The 16360-nt window shown below is 46.2% G+C and overlaps 1 protein-coding gene across 5 annotated transcripts in view; it reads right to left on the minus strand.

The window, feature by feature from the left end:
• Positions 1 to 15594, minus strand: part of LOC131505033 (protein argonaute-1) — a 37449-nt gene extending 21855 nt beyond the window's left edge. The window contains exons 1-9 of one of the 5 annotated variants that reach the window (XM_058718081.1): positions 15401 to 15594; positions 10097 to 10280; positions 6543 to 6663; positions 5926 to 6107; positions 5388 to 5524; positions 5029 to 5163; positions 4791 to 4878; positions 4034 to 4181; positions 131 to 250 (exon numbers count right to left, since the gene is read on the minus strand). In XM_058718081.1, the coding sequence (XP_058574064.1) occupies positions 131 to 250; positions 4034 to 4181; positions 4791 to 4878; positions 5029 to 5163; positions 5388 to 5524; positions 5926 to 6107; positions 6543 to 6663; positions 10097 to 10280; positions 15401 to 15425 (1140 nt within the window). In that variant the 5' untranslated portion in view covers positions 15426 to 15594. Of the gene's footprint in view, positions 1 to 130; positions 251 to 4033; positions 4182 to 4790; positions 4879 to 5028; positions 5164 to 5387; positions 5607 to 5925; positions 6108 to 6542; positions 6664 to 10096; positions 10281 to 15400 lie in introns of those variants that run through there. The other 4 variants (XM_058718083.1, XM_058718082.1, XM_058718084.1 and 1 more) reach the window with 4 other exon arrangements.
• Positions 15595 to 16360: the final 766 nt, after the last annotated feature.

Here is a 16360-nt window from a genome sequence, read left to right on the forward strand (position 1 = left end):
ATGGAATCCCAGGCAAGAAATCCAGACTTGTGTTCTCCTGAGGATCCTGCCAAGGCAGAAAAGCATCTATGCTACCAGGGGCCCCAATGACTGAGCAACCAAGCATACATTTCTCTGCAGCCCTACTGACCAGGCGGCTAATCTCCTCCTGTCTGTCTGGGGCCGACCTAGCTGTAGCCTTTATCATGGTCGAAGTCTGGTTGTCGGTCAACTTCTTAATGCAGCGCTGCCCAGCCACAATGTTACAGACCTGAGGAAACGAGAAGGACAGGTAGCTCTGGCTTGAGTACAGTCCACCCTGTACCCAGAGCCCCACAATAAGGGAAGAGACCTTGGCTGTCAGCCCTGGGAACGGGACTGCAAAATCCCCTGTGCAGAGATAGGTAAGTTAGAAAATATCCACTTGCAATACAAAGGCAATATAGCCACTTTGTCATTAAGAGGTTGGGATCCAGAGCCAGATCTGGGCCCAGGTCTCATGTTAATTGGGGAGAACAGAAACAAACTCATAGGGCTGTTTGGAGACTAAATAAAATAAAGCACTTAAAGGACTGAGTACAATTCTGGAACACAGTAAACACTCAGTAAACTCTAGCATAAATTATTATTTACCAAATGACCCAGTAAACAGCTCTTCTGCATACTAAAAAACTCAATGTACACAAACTGGATTCTTAAGGTAATAGACAGCTCTCCAATGGTGACAAGCAGTCAGTTGCTCCCCTGCAACTCACCAGGAAAACTAGAAATGATTCTTAATGCTTGAGCCCCAGCCTACAGATGATCACTGAGCCCTGGACTACAGAAACCACTGTCTCAGTTGGCTGACAGCATCCTCTGTTGGTGTGAGGAATATCCTGTCATGTGTTCCTCTGTTTGGGGCCCAAGAGAACACAGTGAAGATCAGAAAAGACTTTCTAGCAATGTGAAAGACTTCCATTCCCCAATATACTATATTCAGGATGCCATGAACAGGAAGCCTTTTTGGAGAGTAGAGAGACCCAGCAGGTTGGGAAAATTTGAATCTGAAGCCCAGCTTTGCCATTTCTAGGTGATATTACCTTGGGCAGGTCTCTTAACTACTCTGAGACTATGCTTCTTTAATTTCAGTCATGGGAGAAAGCATTAGCTATCTATGGGGGTTGCTGTGAGGATTCAGACAAAATGAAATATATAACTTGTTCCCACAGGGCCAACACTATGTAAGTGCTGGTTTTCCTTCTAATTTCCAAACTTCATGCTGAACAATGAGAGGGAAACGCAGAACAAAGTCACCTGCCTTTAAATTCCATATCCCAAAGAATACACAAATTAGTCAATTCAATTAATAAAAATCCAGAATTGTCAAAAATTACAAGGTTGCTCTCTCAAAAGCACCTTAAAGTTGTAGCATTCTTGATTGATGATTTCAGCTACAGAATCAACACTAGGAAAAGACTAAAAGCAAGGATGTGGAGAAATTGAAACTCTTGTGCATTGCTGGTGGAATGTAAAATGGTACAGCCACTGTAGAAAACAGTATGGGGATTCCTCAAAAAATTAAACACAGAATTACCATGATTCAGTAAATCCACTTCTGAGTATATACTCAAAAAAAGTGAAAGCAGAGACTAGAATGAATACTGTACACATATAATCATAGCAGCATTATTCATAACAGCTAAACAAGTAGAAACAACCTAAGTGTCCATCAATGAATGAATGCATTTTTTTAAAAGTGGTATATACATAGAATATTATTCAGCCTTAAAAAGGAGGAAAATCCTGACACATGCTACAGTATAATGAACCTTGAAGACATTATGCTAAGTGAATATGCCAGTCAAAAGAAAGCCACATATAATTCCATTCATATGAAATGTCCATAATAGACAAATGCACAAAGACAGAAATAGATTAGTGGTTACTAGGGGCTGGTTGGTAGAGAGTAGGAATGTAAGTGACTGCTAATGGGTATGGGTTTTCTTCTGGGGATGATGAAAATGTTTTACAATCAGATAATGATGATGGTTATACGACTCTGAATATACTAAAAACCACTGAATTGTACATTTGAAGAGGGTAAATTTTATGGTATATGGATTGTATTTCGATAAAGTTATTCTTAAAAAAATCCCACCTGGCTATAAAAGCCTACATGATAAGACCCTGTACCTCTCTCTGAAATCATCCCCTACTACTTTTCCCCTCATATACCACACGCCAGCCACTATGGCCTTCTCTCTATTTCTCAAAAAATCCAAGTTCCCTGCTGCTTTAGAACCTTTGTACTTATTATTTACCTCCTGCCTGAAAGGTTCTTTCCTCAGGTTATTACAAGATTGGTTCTGTCTCATAGTTTAGGACTCAAATGTCTCCTACAAAAGGACCTCCCTGAGTACAATAACTAAAGTGGCTCTCCAACCCCCTCCTCCTTTACCTCTATCCCCTTAATCTGTTTTATTATTCTTATACCACTTACCACCATCTGAAACTATCTTATTTATCAATTTATTGTCTATCTCCCCCTTCTAGAACGTAAGCTCCATGACAGCAGGGACCTTGTCTGTCTTGTTAATCTCTACATTCCCAGCACCTAAAAGAGCATATGACACACGGTAGGAGCTCAATAAATATTTGTTAAATAAACAAACAACAAGAATAAAAATATACATTATATAAATTATTCCCCTTGGAAACTAATGTTTCAACAAAAGTAATGTTAATTTGCTGACAATATATTTAACATAATTTAGCTTACAGTAGATAGCCTAAGCTGGGATTGTCCCTGAAGACTCTTGTTTACACCTCAAAAGAACATACTGCCTTCCTCTCACTTTCCATGTATCACCAGCTATTAACTAAAGTCAGAGTTCTTGGGTTTTGGGATCTCATCGCTTCTCAGCCTAATTCCCTCTGGCTAGTTCTAAAATCCTAGGGGCTCCTGGGTGGTTCAGTCAGTTAAGCATCTGACTTTGGCTCAGGTCATGATCTTGCAGTTCACGGCTTTGAGCCCTGCATCAGGCTCTGTGCTGACAGCTCAGAGCTTGCGGCCTTCTCTGAATTGTGTCTCCCTCTCTCTCTGCCCTTCCCTCATTTGCACTCTGTCTCTCTCTGTCTCTCAAAAATGAAATCAACATAAATTTTTTTTTTTTTTTAATCCTAGAAGATCACAGAAGGCTTGAGCTTTGGTCCCAGCTGACTCCTGCTATGGGAACAGAGTAAGATGTCATTCTAGGTTAGTGCTTCTCCAATTTTAACGTTCATGAGTCCTCTTTGGATTCTGTTAAGACAGATTTTGATTCAATAGTTCTAGGTGGAACCTAAGATTCTGTATTTCAAACAAGCTCCTACCCAGGTAATATCTATGCTATTGGTCTACAGACCACATTTTGGGTAGCACTAGACTAAACAATGAAGTAGTCAGCAATAATTTCTCCAAAGACATTTTGGCTAGTGTGTGTATACCAAATCAAATACAGCCCAATGACTCTGCATTTGTATTCTATGGCTTAAATAGCATTACTATTCTTTAATTGCAGGATTTCAAAGGTCTGAAGCATAAAAATACGATCAATCTTGGGACTAAAACTTTTTCAAAAGGACACATTGATCATCACATTGATAACATGAATAGAATTCACATTATAGGTAATACCTATCTCCATTTTCTGCAAAATAAGGTATACTTACATCTCTAGGTCATTTAGGATCCCCAGCTCCAGACAGGGTAAGAGAAATTAAAAGGACATGAATGTGGGTATCTGAAATATCTGTCCTGAATGAACTAATTATTTATTAAATAGTAAACACAGCTTTTACCTCTGCCTGGCAGTCCTGAAAGAACATGAGAGCAGGATGAGGGATAATGAAAGAACGTAGCAGGTAAGAATGGGGCCTACATTTCACAGAATGACCTCATGCCTCTCAGAATGTCAATTTTCCTAACTTCAAAATGAGAGTAAGAGACTACGAATGGAAGAACAGAACTCTTATGATCAGTGCACAGGTACAATGCTTGTTCTCCAGCCCAGCCATTACTTGGCAGCCTCACCTCTAGGGGCAGGTAGGTATGCTTTTGTTCCTGGCCAACTTGCAGGCAGGGCAGGTGGGGATACTTGAGCTGAAGGTTATATTTCTGCTTGAAATACTGTGCCACTGTGCACTCCACAGTCTGTCCACTCTCCAACTGCAAGGGAAACCTGTTTGGGCGAAGGGAAGAAGGTGTCAGGGCCCAGCATTTAATCCCACCTCTTTAGACTTACAACCATGGGAAGTCCCAGACTTGGCTTCATCCCTATCCAGACTCTTTGAGCATTGCCACTCATGGGAAAGCAGGCAATACAGGGCTCCCAGAGTAAAGCCAAAGATTTGAGAGGCAAGTTCCACAACAGTCAAGACCATATCTGACTCATTTGCATTTCTAGTGCTGAGCATAAAGCCCAGTATCCAATAGGCACTCACAGACCAGTAGTCTAAGGTCAAGAAGGTAGATGGAATGAGCCCAGGAGCCTAGCTTTCTCTTTCAGGTGGAAGAGTAAGTTGAGAAAGAACAGAACTGAGACAGCAGTCAGGGGAAGACTCCTGCTCCATAATAAAGGACCAAGGAGGAGAGGTGGAGACCAAGAAGGTAAAAATGGTAAGGAGAGTATCAAGGATCTGGGAAGGTTGGAGGAGGGATACCAAAGTTTATCTTGAAAAACAGGGCTCATTCTCAGGACCAATGGGGGAGGGCACAGGAAGTGAAAGGAGTATGCTGAAATATCAGCTCTCTTCCACTAATGGTATGGCTTAGCAGCCTGTCAACTCACGTCTGATGGCTGGCAGGGCGGCGGGTAACATTACACACACGGTATTTCCTCTTCATCTGTCCACAGTGGGTCACTTCCACCTTCAGACCTGGGATACACACACTGCCAGTCAGGGTTGGAAAAGGCTGTTCATGCAACCAGGCTTGGCCTCTCCCCTGAACATATCCCAAGGGGATTTCCTTTTAGGACTAAAGAGAAAGTAGTGCCGTTTCCCTTCCCCACCTGGTTGGGTCCTCACCTTTGATCTCCTTGGTGAAGCGCACACGCTGAGAGTCCGTGAGGGGTTTGGGCTGCTCATCTATGTTCCTGATGTCCAGCACCTCACACATGAACTCAATCACTGGCTGCGCCTTATAGAAGGCAGTGGCTGAGACTGTGGGGACAGGGTGGGTAGAGCTCAACTTAGGTTCAGTCTTTCAGTATAAATGGAGGCACTGTTCTTTACACCCTCTTCCTTATAGGGTATCGGGATGGGGGAGGGGTACCAGGGCTTTAGGGATTAGACTAGGAGTGTGGTTGCAGAGCTGGGAGGGATGAGGCTGGGAGTGTGGTCACTGGACTCAGGGTGCCCCTGGCTCCATAGCTCTCCCCACTCACCGTCAATGTTGAGCATCATCTTCCACATGGCAGGGCGCACAGACTGGTGAAAGCCGAACCAGACCTCGCGCCCACCCCCCAGCGGGTGGTAGTAGCCCTCAGGCGGTGAGAAGAAGGAGCGGCCCACGGGGGTGTACCTGGCAGGGACAGGCAGAGAACTGGTCCCTCGGGCACAGGCCCCCACCCTGTGAGGCATCCTGGGCACGGAGGAGCCCTGGCCTGGAAGGCAGGACACCAGGGCTTTAATTCCAGCTCTGATCCTTTACTAGTTGTATGACTGACCTTGTGCAAGTCTCTATCCTTTCTCTGTCCTGCAGGGACAGATGGAGTGAAGGTCCAAAGATATCTAAAAGGGACAGGGCCAAGGCTTTAAACCACCTAAATGTATATGCATACCACTTGGCATATGGTAGGGCTTCAAAGAATGTTTTATTTGAAAGGCATACTGTGGGACCTTAGTATGTGCTCATTTTACCCCCCAACCCCACATAGCAGTTCTGCCACCACTACTAGCCCAGATACTAACTACACCCAGTACCTCATGGATGCCAGGTGCCTCATGGCCACATCCAGGGCTTGCACAGACTCCAAGGGAACAGGGATCTGGCCACTAACCAGGGCCTCATGGAGCATACGCCAGCTAACAATAGCCAGCCACTTGATGGAAACCTTGAAGATTCGATCCTTCCCTTCCCCAGGGATTGTCACCTCAAAGTCAACCTTCAAAAGAAAGGAGTGAAGGATTGCCAATGCTTTCCAACAATCCAACATTCCTGGTGTTGCCCCAACTGTCCCCAAACACACAGATCTGCCAAGAATCTGCTCCTTAAACCGACAGGGGCTCACAGTGAAGACTTCAGAGGAAATTCAGCCGTTTAGTCTCTAGCCACCTTAGTTCAGTGCTTCTGTCCCTCTCAACCACACCTAGCAGAAGTCCTTTAGGTCTATTTTAAGTCTAATCTCAGTCTGTTTGGGTAGGGACAGACATACAGTAAGCTAAATAAACATCAGCATCTACCCATCCCTCACCCTAATACACACTTTCTCATCATAAAAGATGAAAAGGATTTCTAGACTGCCAAACTCTAATAGGCTTAAACGAGTTCTGTCCCACCCCAGATCCCTGACACAGGTCTAGTCTGACTCCCAACTTACCCGTTCATTGCCAATGGGCAGTGCTGTGACAGTGTAAATGTTCTTCTTCCCATCATACACAGGCTTGCGATCACCAAAGATCTGAGGCTTGAAATGCTGGACCATGTATTCCACCACTTCCCTGTGGGGGATAGGAGCAGCCTGTAGAAGCTGAGAGACTACTACTTCAAGCTCTTGGAAGTAATTCAACGTTCAGGTAATGTCCATCCCCTCCTAACAGCTACTCTAATCTCATCTACTCTATAGCAGTGCTTCTCAAACATCAACATTCATATGAATCACCTGGAGATTTTATTACAATGGAGATTCTAATTCAAGTCTAGAGCAAAGCCTGAAATTCTACAGTTCTAACAAGCTATCAAGGGATGCTTCTGGTTCTCAGATCTCTAGAGGATCTCAAGACTCTGAAGGATCTAAAAGAGTAGGTAGGTACGAGTGCCTTCTGAGCAGAGAAGGAGGCAGAGGGGAAAGGGGATTACTCCCAGGGTCTATCTAGAATCAGGAATAGAATCCAGACAGCTCCAATCCCTGAGCTGAGACATATAAAAGGTAGATAAGGGACGCCTGGGTGGCTCAGTCAGTTGAATGTCCCACTTCGGCTCAGGTCATGATCTCACAGTTGGTGAGGTCAAGCCCCATGTCGGGCTCTGTGCTGACTGCTCAAAGTCTGGAGCCTGCTTCAGATTCTGCAACTACCTCTCTCTCTGCTCCTCCCACACTCATGCTTTGTCTCTCTCAAAAAATAAACATTAAAAAAAAACAAAAAAGGTAAAGAGGACGAGATCTGAATTAGAATAGGACTAAACTATGGAAGAAGAACCCCATCTTGTCCATCTCTCTGAAGCCCTTAGTCCTACCACCCCACTATCACCTCATTATCATCTCTTTCTTGATTTCACTTCCTGTCCTCTGCCACTAAGATCCCAGAGTGCCCATCTAGCCTTCAAAATACCATCCATCCAACTATCTGACCTCTTCACTTTCTAAACCAAAGCTCTTAAATACTACCGATAAAAAGACTCAAATTGTACATTGTAAGCAACTATAAGCACATGGTTTCAATCCCAATTAGGCTTTAGTGCTACCGATCAATCTCTTTAATGTCCCTAATCACTTTCATTCCTTACAGACTGCCAAACTTTCTCCTCTACCCTCTAACCCCAGAACCCATTCCTACCTCCAATCAAAAAGCAACTCTAGGGGCACCTGGGTGGCTCAGTCAGTTAAGCCTCTGACTTCAGCTCAGGTCATGATCTCACGGCTCGTGAGTTCGAGTCCCGTGTCAGGCTCTGCGCCAACAGCTCAGAGCCTGGGCCTGCTATAGATTCTGTGTCTCCCTCTTTCTCTGTCCCTATCCTGCTCAGGACTTCAGCTCAGGTCATGATTTCACAGTTTATCGGTTCAAGCCCAGCATGGGGCTCTGTGCTGACAGCGCAGAGCCTGCCTCAGATCTTCTGTCTCCCTCTCTCTTTGCCCCTCTCCAGCTTGTGCCCTCTCTCAAAAATTAACAAACATTAAAAACAACAACAACAAAACAAAACACCTCTAATTACTAAATAGTATAGCACAAAATAGGCAAGGATACCTTCAAGTTCCCAGACATATAAACATATGTACATATGCACACCTCTTTTCCTATTTTTCCTCTCACATTTGAAATTTCCCTTCCATATATAATTTTTAAAAATATGAAAATACGTTCAACTTCACTCATTAGAGAAACACAATTTAAAATTAGACCAAGACTGGGGCACCTGGCTGGCTCAGTCAGTAGAACATGCAACTCTTGATCTCAGGTTTGTGAGTTCAAGCCCCAAAATGGGCACAGCGATTACTTTAAAAATTTTTTAGAAAATAAAACTGGACCAAGATATAATTTTCTACTTATCATAATTCCAAAGGTCAAAAAATCCAATATACTGGATGGGTGCAGTTATGGGAAGGGGCACTCTGATACTTTGATGATGGGAGTATAAATTGGTACAACTTACCCTAAAACAAAAATTGGTAATATCTCAAAATTTCTCTTTCTTTTTTAAGTTTATTTATTTAATGGGGGTGGAGGGGGCAGCAGCAGAGACAGGGAGAGAAAGAATCCCAAGCAGGCTCTGCACTGTCAGCACAGAGCCCAACGTGGGGCTCAAATCCACAAAACATAAGATCACAACCCGAGCTGAAATCAAGACTCAAATGCTAACCGACTGAGCTACCCAGGTGTTCCTCAAAAAATTTTTTTAATGTTTATTTTTGAGAGAGAGACAGAGCATGAGCAGAGCAGAGGTGGAGAGAGAGAGACACACACACATACAGAATCCGAAGCAGGCTTCAGGCTCCAAGCGGTCAGCCCAAAGCCCAATGTGGGGCTCAAACTCCAAACCTCCAGATCATGACCTGACCTGAACTCAGACGCTTAACCAACTGAGCCACCCAGGCACCCCTCAAAATTTTTCCAAGTATTATGCCAGCAATTCTACTCTTAGAACTTTATCCTATAGATACATTCATATTTGAGTGCAAAAAATGTATCTATATTTAATAATATCCAACAGTTTCACTTTTGTAGCAAAAGTTTAAGCTAAACCTAAATGTTCCTCAACAGATTTATTAAATAAGTTATAATACATCCATTCAATGGAATATCTATGATGCTATGCAAAAGGCAGATATGCATGTACTGATACATATTGTTCAGTGGAAAAAAGGTGCAGAACAAGGCATATAGGGCTCTACATTTTGTGCATTTAAAAAATGTTCTATATACACATATGCTTGCATATGCATACAAAAATATATGGAAACATACTCAAGAATGGTAACAATGAATGCCTCTAGGGAAAGGGACTCAGGGACTAGAGACCAGAGTATAAGAGGAGATATTTTTCACTGCTATTCTTTTTTTAATATTTTAACTTTTTTCTTACTTTGTACATATGTAGTTTTCAAATAATAATGAAATTAGTTAATTTGGTAAAGAAATATTGCTTCTTCTAAGGCTAATTCCTCCAACTATGTATCCTGTAATGTCCTCCTGACTTAGCAATGAGTGGAAACTCATTCATCTCCTCTCTGTCCTGTACCTTTAACCTCTTTCTCCAACAACTTCTCCTCAGTTTATAAGCATATCCACGTCTCATTCTTAAAAACTTTTCATTCATTCATTTTAACAAACACTGCAACATGCAACACATTGTACTTGACCTCTATAAATCCTCTCTAACCAACATATTCTCTCTCCACATGCTTCACTGTAAGCTATCTAGAAAAGGCAATCTGCTCTCACAATACCTACCATATTACCTTCCATTGATCCCTCAACTGACTATAGATTACTAGCCCAACTAATCTGCTAAAACTGCTCTGCAAAAGGCACCAGTTATCTCCACAGAGCCAAATTCAATGATATTTTCAACATTTACCTTATCTAAACCTCCTCAAAAACTTCCTTGAATCTGGTGATATCATACTCTACCAGTTTTCTCTGGATCCTCTCAAGATTCTGAGACTCAGGAAAGTAAAGACTCCTGGACTTGGTGGCTTAGATGTGTATCACTTACCGGTTGACTCTGCGAGGACACTTATCCGGCTTGATATCCACTTCGTAGTGGTAGACGTCAATCTTAGGTATATCCACCTCAAAGTAATTGGCCAGAAGCTTGATTGGTTTCCCCACAGTGCCAATGCCAGGCCGGCGAGGTGCCTGGAACACCTGCTGCAGGGGGGGCAGGTAGGCGCCTGCAGCTACAAGACAAAGAGGCTGGTGAGGGTAGAGTCTGGCATCTCCTTACCATTCTGATCAAAGAAGGCACAAAGCCTCCCAGAAGAGGAACAGGAAAGTATAGGGGAAGCTTCTTTCCTGCCTACCCAACCCAACTGAAGGGTTCCACTGGCTCGGTCAATCCATGTGTTTTGTTTTTTGGGTTTTTTTTTTTATGTTTCTTTATTTTTGAGAGAGAGAGAGAGAGAGAGAGAGAGAGCAAGGGAGGAGCAGAGAGAAAGGGAGACAGAGGATCTGAAGCAGGCTCTACACTGCTCAAATGGCGGACTCAAATTCATGAAGTGTTAGATCATGACCTGAGCTGAAGTTGAACGCTTAACCAACTGGGTCACTACATGTCTCTCCATATTCATTTTTTTAAAAACCTCTCTCCAGTTAGGAAAATTATCTTTGTCATCTACCTTAAATTCATGTGAATATTTAATATGTTCCTATTATATGTCAAGTAGAGAGGCTAAATCTGGCTCCCAATAATAAAACTTTCTTCCTTATTTTAGAGTAAGACACCTGCCTCCACCAGGTATCTAGTAGACCAAGAATTCTTGTCTTCTCTGCCAGCCAGATGCTCTCTTCACTCATTACCATCCTGAACATGAAACAGCAACATCTTAATGCTCCTGTGCAATGTAGGTGGGAGGAAGATCCAAAGAAGGTCAGGCTAGGGAGATGTGAGGGGAGACAGTGTTTTAGAAAGGATTGAGGCCACTGAAAGGCTGAGGTTGGAGAGACAAAAAAGCAGAAAAGGCTTTAAAAAAACAGAGTTTGGAGACAAAAGAAAGGAGACAGGCTGAAATAGGGAGCTGACAAAGAGCCACAATTGGAAGTCAGAGCAGAAAGAGGCTTGATCTTGGAAGGGGGGAAGGCTGGAGTTAGGGCCTGGGCAACATATAGGTTAGAGTTGGGAAGGTGAGTAAGAAATAAGGCTGCAGTTGGGGAGACAATAAATAAAAAAGTTCAAAAGAAAAAGCTAGGGAATGAAGACTGGCAGAACACAGGAGAATGAGGCAAGAGTAGGCTACAGTAGAGGACTTGGGAAGGAGAGGTGGCCATTAGCATGCTAGAGAATAATGAGATACTTGTTTCAGGAAGGAGAATACAAGGTGCTCTCCACAGCCATAGCTCCTTCCACACAGAGGGCCCAGACAGTAGCAGAAGGGATCAATTTCAAGATAGAGCAGGCCCTTTGGGAAAAGGCTAGGGCAAGGCCAGCTCCCACTGCTTTTCCTCTCTTCCCACCAGCTAGGTTGCTGCCCCTGGTTTTATTTTCTAGCTTGAGGGGAAAGGGAGTAAAAAGGGAAGCTGTCTAAGAGAAGCCTTTGTCCATAGCTACTATTGTCCTTGCCATTAGAGGACCAGCCCAGGTGGGAGGAGAGAGGGATAAACTAGCCCAGAACCTCCCAACACCAGAGCTGTGCTTTCACAGTCGGCCAGGCTGGGGGGATGGGGCATATCCTCAGCTAAGGGGTCAGGAAGAGGTCAGAACCATTCACGGGAGGGGCACGATTCCCAGGGCTAAGCTGCTGTGTCTCCTTCTGACCACCTGTCAAGCCCAGCCCCACTCTGCAGACAGGGAAACACAGACAGAAAAATGAAGGCTCAGCCTGGGGGAAAAAGGCCTTCAAGGACTCAGCCATATGGGGAAGTGAAAGCCTAACTACTAACTAGCACCTGGGTGCCTATCCCAGAAAGAGCTGGACAGAAATTGCACACAAGCAATAGATAGATGCAGACACACTCCTGTCATACACACCTAAACACACACTTACACCTAGACAGTTTACCTTTATATGCATACCCCACACCACCCTAGATTGTGAGTTATTCAAGAGCAAGGACTGTATCTTGCCTCCTAGCATATAGGTGTTCAACATACAGGCAATAAATGAATGAACAAACAGATCCTCAGACACACCACAAAGAACACACAAGCATGTATAGCACACAAACACAAAACACCTGCAAACTGCTCAAAAACAATTATAAACCCTGAACAAGATAAACATCCTGGTGGATGTAAGAGACACCCTTCCCCTCCCCAAGTTTTCATGTTCCATTCATCTCCTTAGCCTCCCAGGCTGAATAATCATTTGTGGAGTCTTGGGAAAAAGACATACCCTAGAGTTGGGGGCTGGGTAGAAATAATGGGGGATGGGACAGACACTCTAGCCTCAAAGGCTTCTCTTCCCCAGAAATAGGACTACACACCAAATTCAGCCTTAGGGCACCCTCCACTCCAAGGAAGCTTTAGGAAAACAGGAGAACCCCCACCTTCACTTTCATCCCCAAACTAGGGAAGGCAAAAGGGAGAACCTCTCTCCCATCCCATCCCCCTGCAAGCCTTAGAGCTGTACAAAGTCCTCCCCTTACCCCACCCTGCCCCCAGCTTTTAGTCTGAGAAAGGGAGACACTTCCCTTCAAACCCAGACAGGGACAGACGGCCACTTTGTGATGCAGATGAGGGCCCCAGCACAGAGGACAAAGCTTGGGCCTTGGGGGAAAGGGGCGGGGCCCTTCCTTGCAGACAAAAGCAAGGAGGGAGGGGCCATGAAAAGGACACTCCTCCTCCCCCATCCTAACCAGCCCTGAGAAGGAAAAGTAACAGAGCTGAAAGGTCTGGCTCAGATATTCCTTCCCTGTAGTTCTGAGGCCCACATACCTCCTAAGGAGCCAGACTGCCTATTCAAAACACAAACTCAAGGCTGGGGTAGCCGTCCAGTAAGCAAAGATTAAGAGGCCAATCTCTCCGAAAAAGAATTTGTCCACACATGAATATACGCAACTTATTAGATATCCATATATGTGCTTAACCATTTATGTTCACACTGGAATGTGATTCAATTACTAAATGTGTACTTCGTTTCAAGGCCTAGACACTCACTATTTCCACAGATAAATCAGACATTACCTCTACCCTCCTGGAGCTTCCAATCCAGTATATGTGAGTGGAACACACCTGAGCACAGAAAACACACTGGGACATAAGTCCAGTGAAGCCAGCACCAATACCTTTAGTTTTGTGTACTGTGTCCTCCAACTTCCAAGAGAAAAGTCTGGGCCTAGGAAGCAGGCAGTTATAGGCTCCTGCCATTCACAGCTTCCAGAATGAATTCCAAATACACCTTTTGAAGAGGCAAAGCCTGTCCCACTAAGCTACAGCCAACTCCAGATACCAGGCTCTAGTCCCTTCCCTAGAAGTTTATCTCTTGTAACAAACAAAAAAGTCCATTTCTTCATCACCCCAGAGTCCATTAGGAATTCATCAGGAGAAATCATGAGCAGTTTGATATGAGTGCCAGCTCCCAGCAATCCATCTGGACCTCTGTGACCTCCTCCTACTCTAGTACACAGGTTGCTGCAAATAGTCTCCAGCCTAGAAAACCAGGAGAGTTCCTAGAATGGAGAAAGAAGCCAGAGGGAAGGAGGAAGTAGTTTTCTGAAGTCAGTTGCTCCCTGCACTCTACCTGAAGACCTACCTACATAGCCTTTACAAGGTTGCTTTTGTTTTGGGGAAAGTGGTCACAAAGTACTTGCAGATCACTAAACGGATAACTTGGGTACGTTGGTAGGAGCTATTTCCTTGAGGAAGTTAAGATCTGGCATAAATGAGATTCTTCCATCAGAAATGAAATTCATGTCCTAAATAGAAATCCTATATCCACCTCTAGAGCAAATGGAAGGAGGTAGTGAGACAAGACCTAAAGGATTCCCAGATCCAGAATGCTCCTCTGATCAAAGGGTAAAAAGACCTAGGACACAGCAAGTCCCACTACCCCACAGCCTATCCTGGAGACTCTGGTCTTCTTGAGGCAACCCTACCCCAATTTCTCCTGTTTTCATCTCCTTTCCTCCTGATTGCTTGTAAATACCAGGGAGTTAAGGCTACCACCTGGGATTCCCCCTCCCCCAAACAAAGGGCAAGCTTGGCCACCTTGGGTCTAATGTCATGGCCTTGACAGTTTCTTGGGAGCAGAGAGAGGAAAAAGAAAAAATACCCAGTGGGGAACAGAAGCCACAAAATATAGAAAGACATTAGGCTATCACCTGAGGAGACATTTCAATGGAAAAATCATAATCTTTGGATTAAAAGATCCCATGTCTACAAACTATTGGACCACAAACGAGGAAACCAGGCAGACAACCCCTTTCAGGTAAACCTGGTCCCGGCCTTGGTCCCTCAGTAACCAACACCTTTTCTAAGGAGGACTCGCCGCCAGAACATTGCCTTGGTCCTAGTCTTTCCTCATCCCAGTGACATAAGGCGGCACTTTGGCAGTTTCCTTCAACCCGTTCTTGGCAAATTGTGACTGAGGGTTTCCAAGATCAAATGTAAGAGCCCCAAAGATGGGAAAGGGGATAATTTCCATTTGCACTCTGCCAGCTTAACCTTAGAGAATGCATCCCATCAGCGGGCTCCTTTTTCCAAGCCAAATCAGGCGGGGTGGGGGGTGGGGGGATTCGGGCAGCCACGCCCCCACCACTTCGGGCAGCCCCTTCAAGTTGCCACCTTCGCGCATGCTCAGGCGCCTCCGCTCCAGCTCCTCAGACTCAACGGGGGGAATCCCGGGACTGGATCCCCACCCACCGCCCCCTGACCCTCGCCCCCGCGTCAGGCCCGGCTGGGGCGGAGCTCAAAGCCCAGCTCTGGCGCCTTCTCCCAAGAGACAGTAGCCCAGCCCAGCCTGGATGAGCCCCCGCCCCCGGCATGCAGCAGCACTGGGCCCATCTGTGTGACCCCCTCCTATCCTGGACACCTGGAGCCCGCCCCCTGCCACCTGCCGGGCCTCTCCCTAGGCCTCCCAGGATCTCCCGGAGTCCTTACGTGCATTCAGGCCCTTCTCCCTGATTACTTCCCACCTCTAGGAGTGGGATAAACGGCTTTGATAAACGGCCCGCGTCTCAGGGCTTCCTTCACAAGGTTTCCCCCGGAACTGCACACAGCCACCTTCAAACTGGGCCCCCCATCCCATAAAAGCCCCTCTCCTCACTCAGGAAACCTCCCCTCACTCGGAAATCCTGCTCTTCACGCGGGAATTCCCTCGGTCCTTGGGGGCACTCACCGTCTCCCACTCCCAGGGGCCCTTACCTGCTCCCGAGGGTCCCGCTTCCATCCCATATACCCGTGTGGAGGTCAGGCGGCCCGGAGACTGTGGAGTCCAGAGTGAGGGGCCTAGGTACCCAGCACTCTAGCTGCTCGGGCTTCCGGGCCGGGCTCGGCACCCCCCCCAAGCCCGGCCGCTCGCGCCGCTGCCCCCGCAGCCTCCGTTGCCGCCGCCGCCGCGGAGCCTGCAGCAGCTCCCCCAGCGAGCGCCCGGCCAGCTGCCAGTGCGCAGGCGCGACCGCCAGGCCCAGGGGGCGGACGGGAACGAGTCAAGCGGGGCGCTCCGACGGCAACAAAGGCCAATGGAGAGGGGCGGGAGCACCGGGGACCCGAGGCAGCGGCCCCTGGCGGTCACCCATCGCCATGCAGCCTGGCGGGAGGGCTCCGGTAGAGGCGCCGCGGAATCGCGCAGCAGCGTAAGTGGGGTGGAGCAGGGGAAACACCCCCCCCCCCCCCACCCCGCAGCAGCTCTGGCCCTGTGTGTTTTACCCAAATAGGTCTCTCCAAATCTACACACAGCCTCCTCCCATTTGCACACAACCACACGCACATCACAGAAACCCCACCTCATTCCCAGGTCCCCCTCACACACTCGGAGCACCCCATCACCCAGGGGCCCTGCCTCCCACCTCTCCTCCCAATCACCCTCATCCTTCGAGCCTCGGCTGCAAAGAGACTGCCTCCGCGAAGCCTTTCTCCGTCCCTAGTCAATGAACTCACTGACGCCACCCTCTCTTCCAGGCCGTGTGCTGGGCGCTGGGACCACAGATGCGAAAGAGACCCTGCCTACGCTGGAAGATGTCACAGTCTCAACTTAAGCGTGGCTACAGAGTTCAACCTGTGGGACCTTGGAAGAACCTGCCTCCGCTTTTTCATCCGGAGCTCACCCCTGAATTCGGTCAATCTGCTTCTACACTCACCACGTCACTTAAAATACTTTTAGTG

The sequence above is a fragment of the Neofelis nebulosa genome, chromosome 2, assembly GCF_028018385.1.
Source record: "Neofelis nebulosa isolate mNeoNeb1 chromosome 2, mNeoNeb1.pri, whole genome shotgun sequence".
In the NCBI taxonomy this organism is placed as follows: Eukaryota; Metazoa; Chordata; class Mammalia; order Carnivora; family Felidae; genus Neofelis; species Neofelis nebulosa.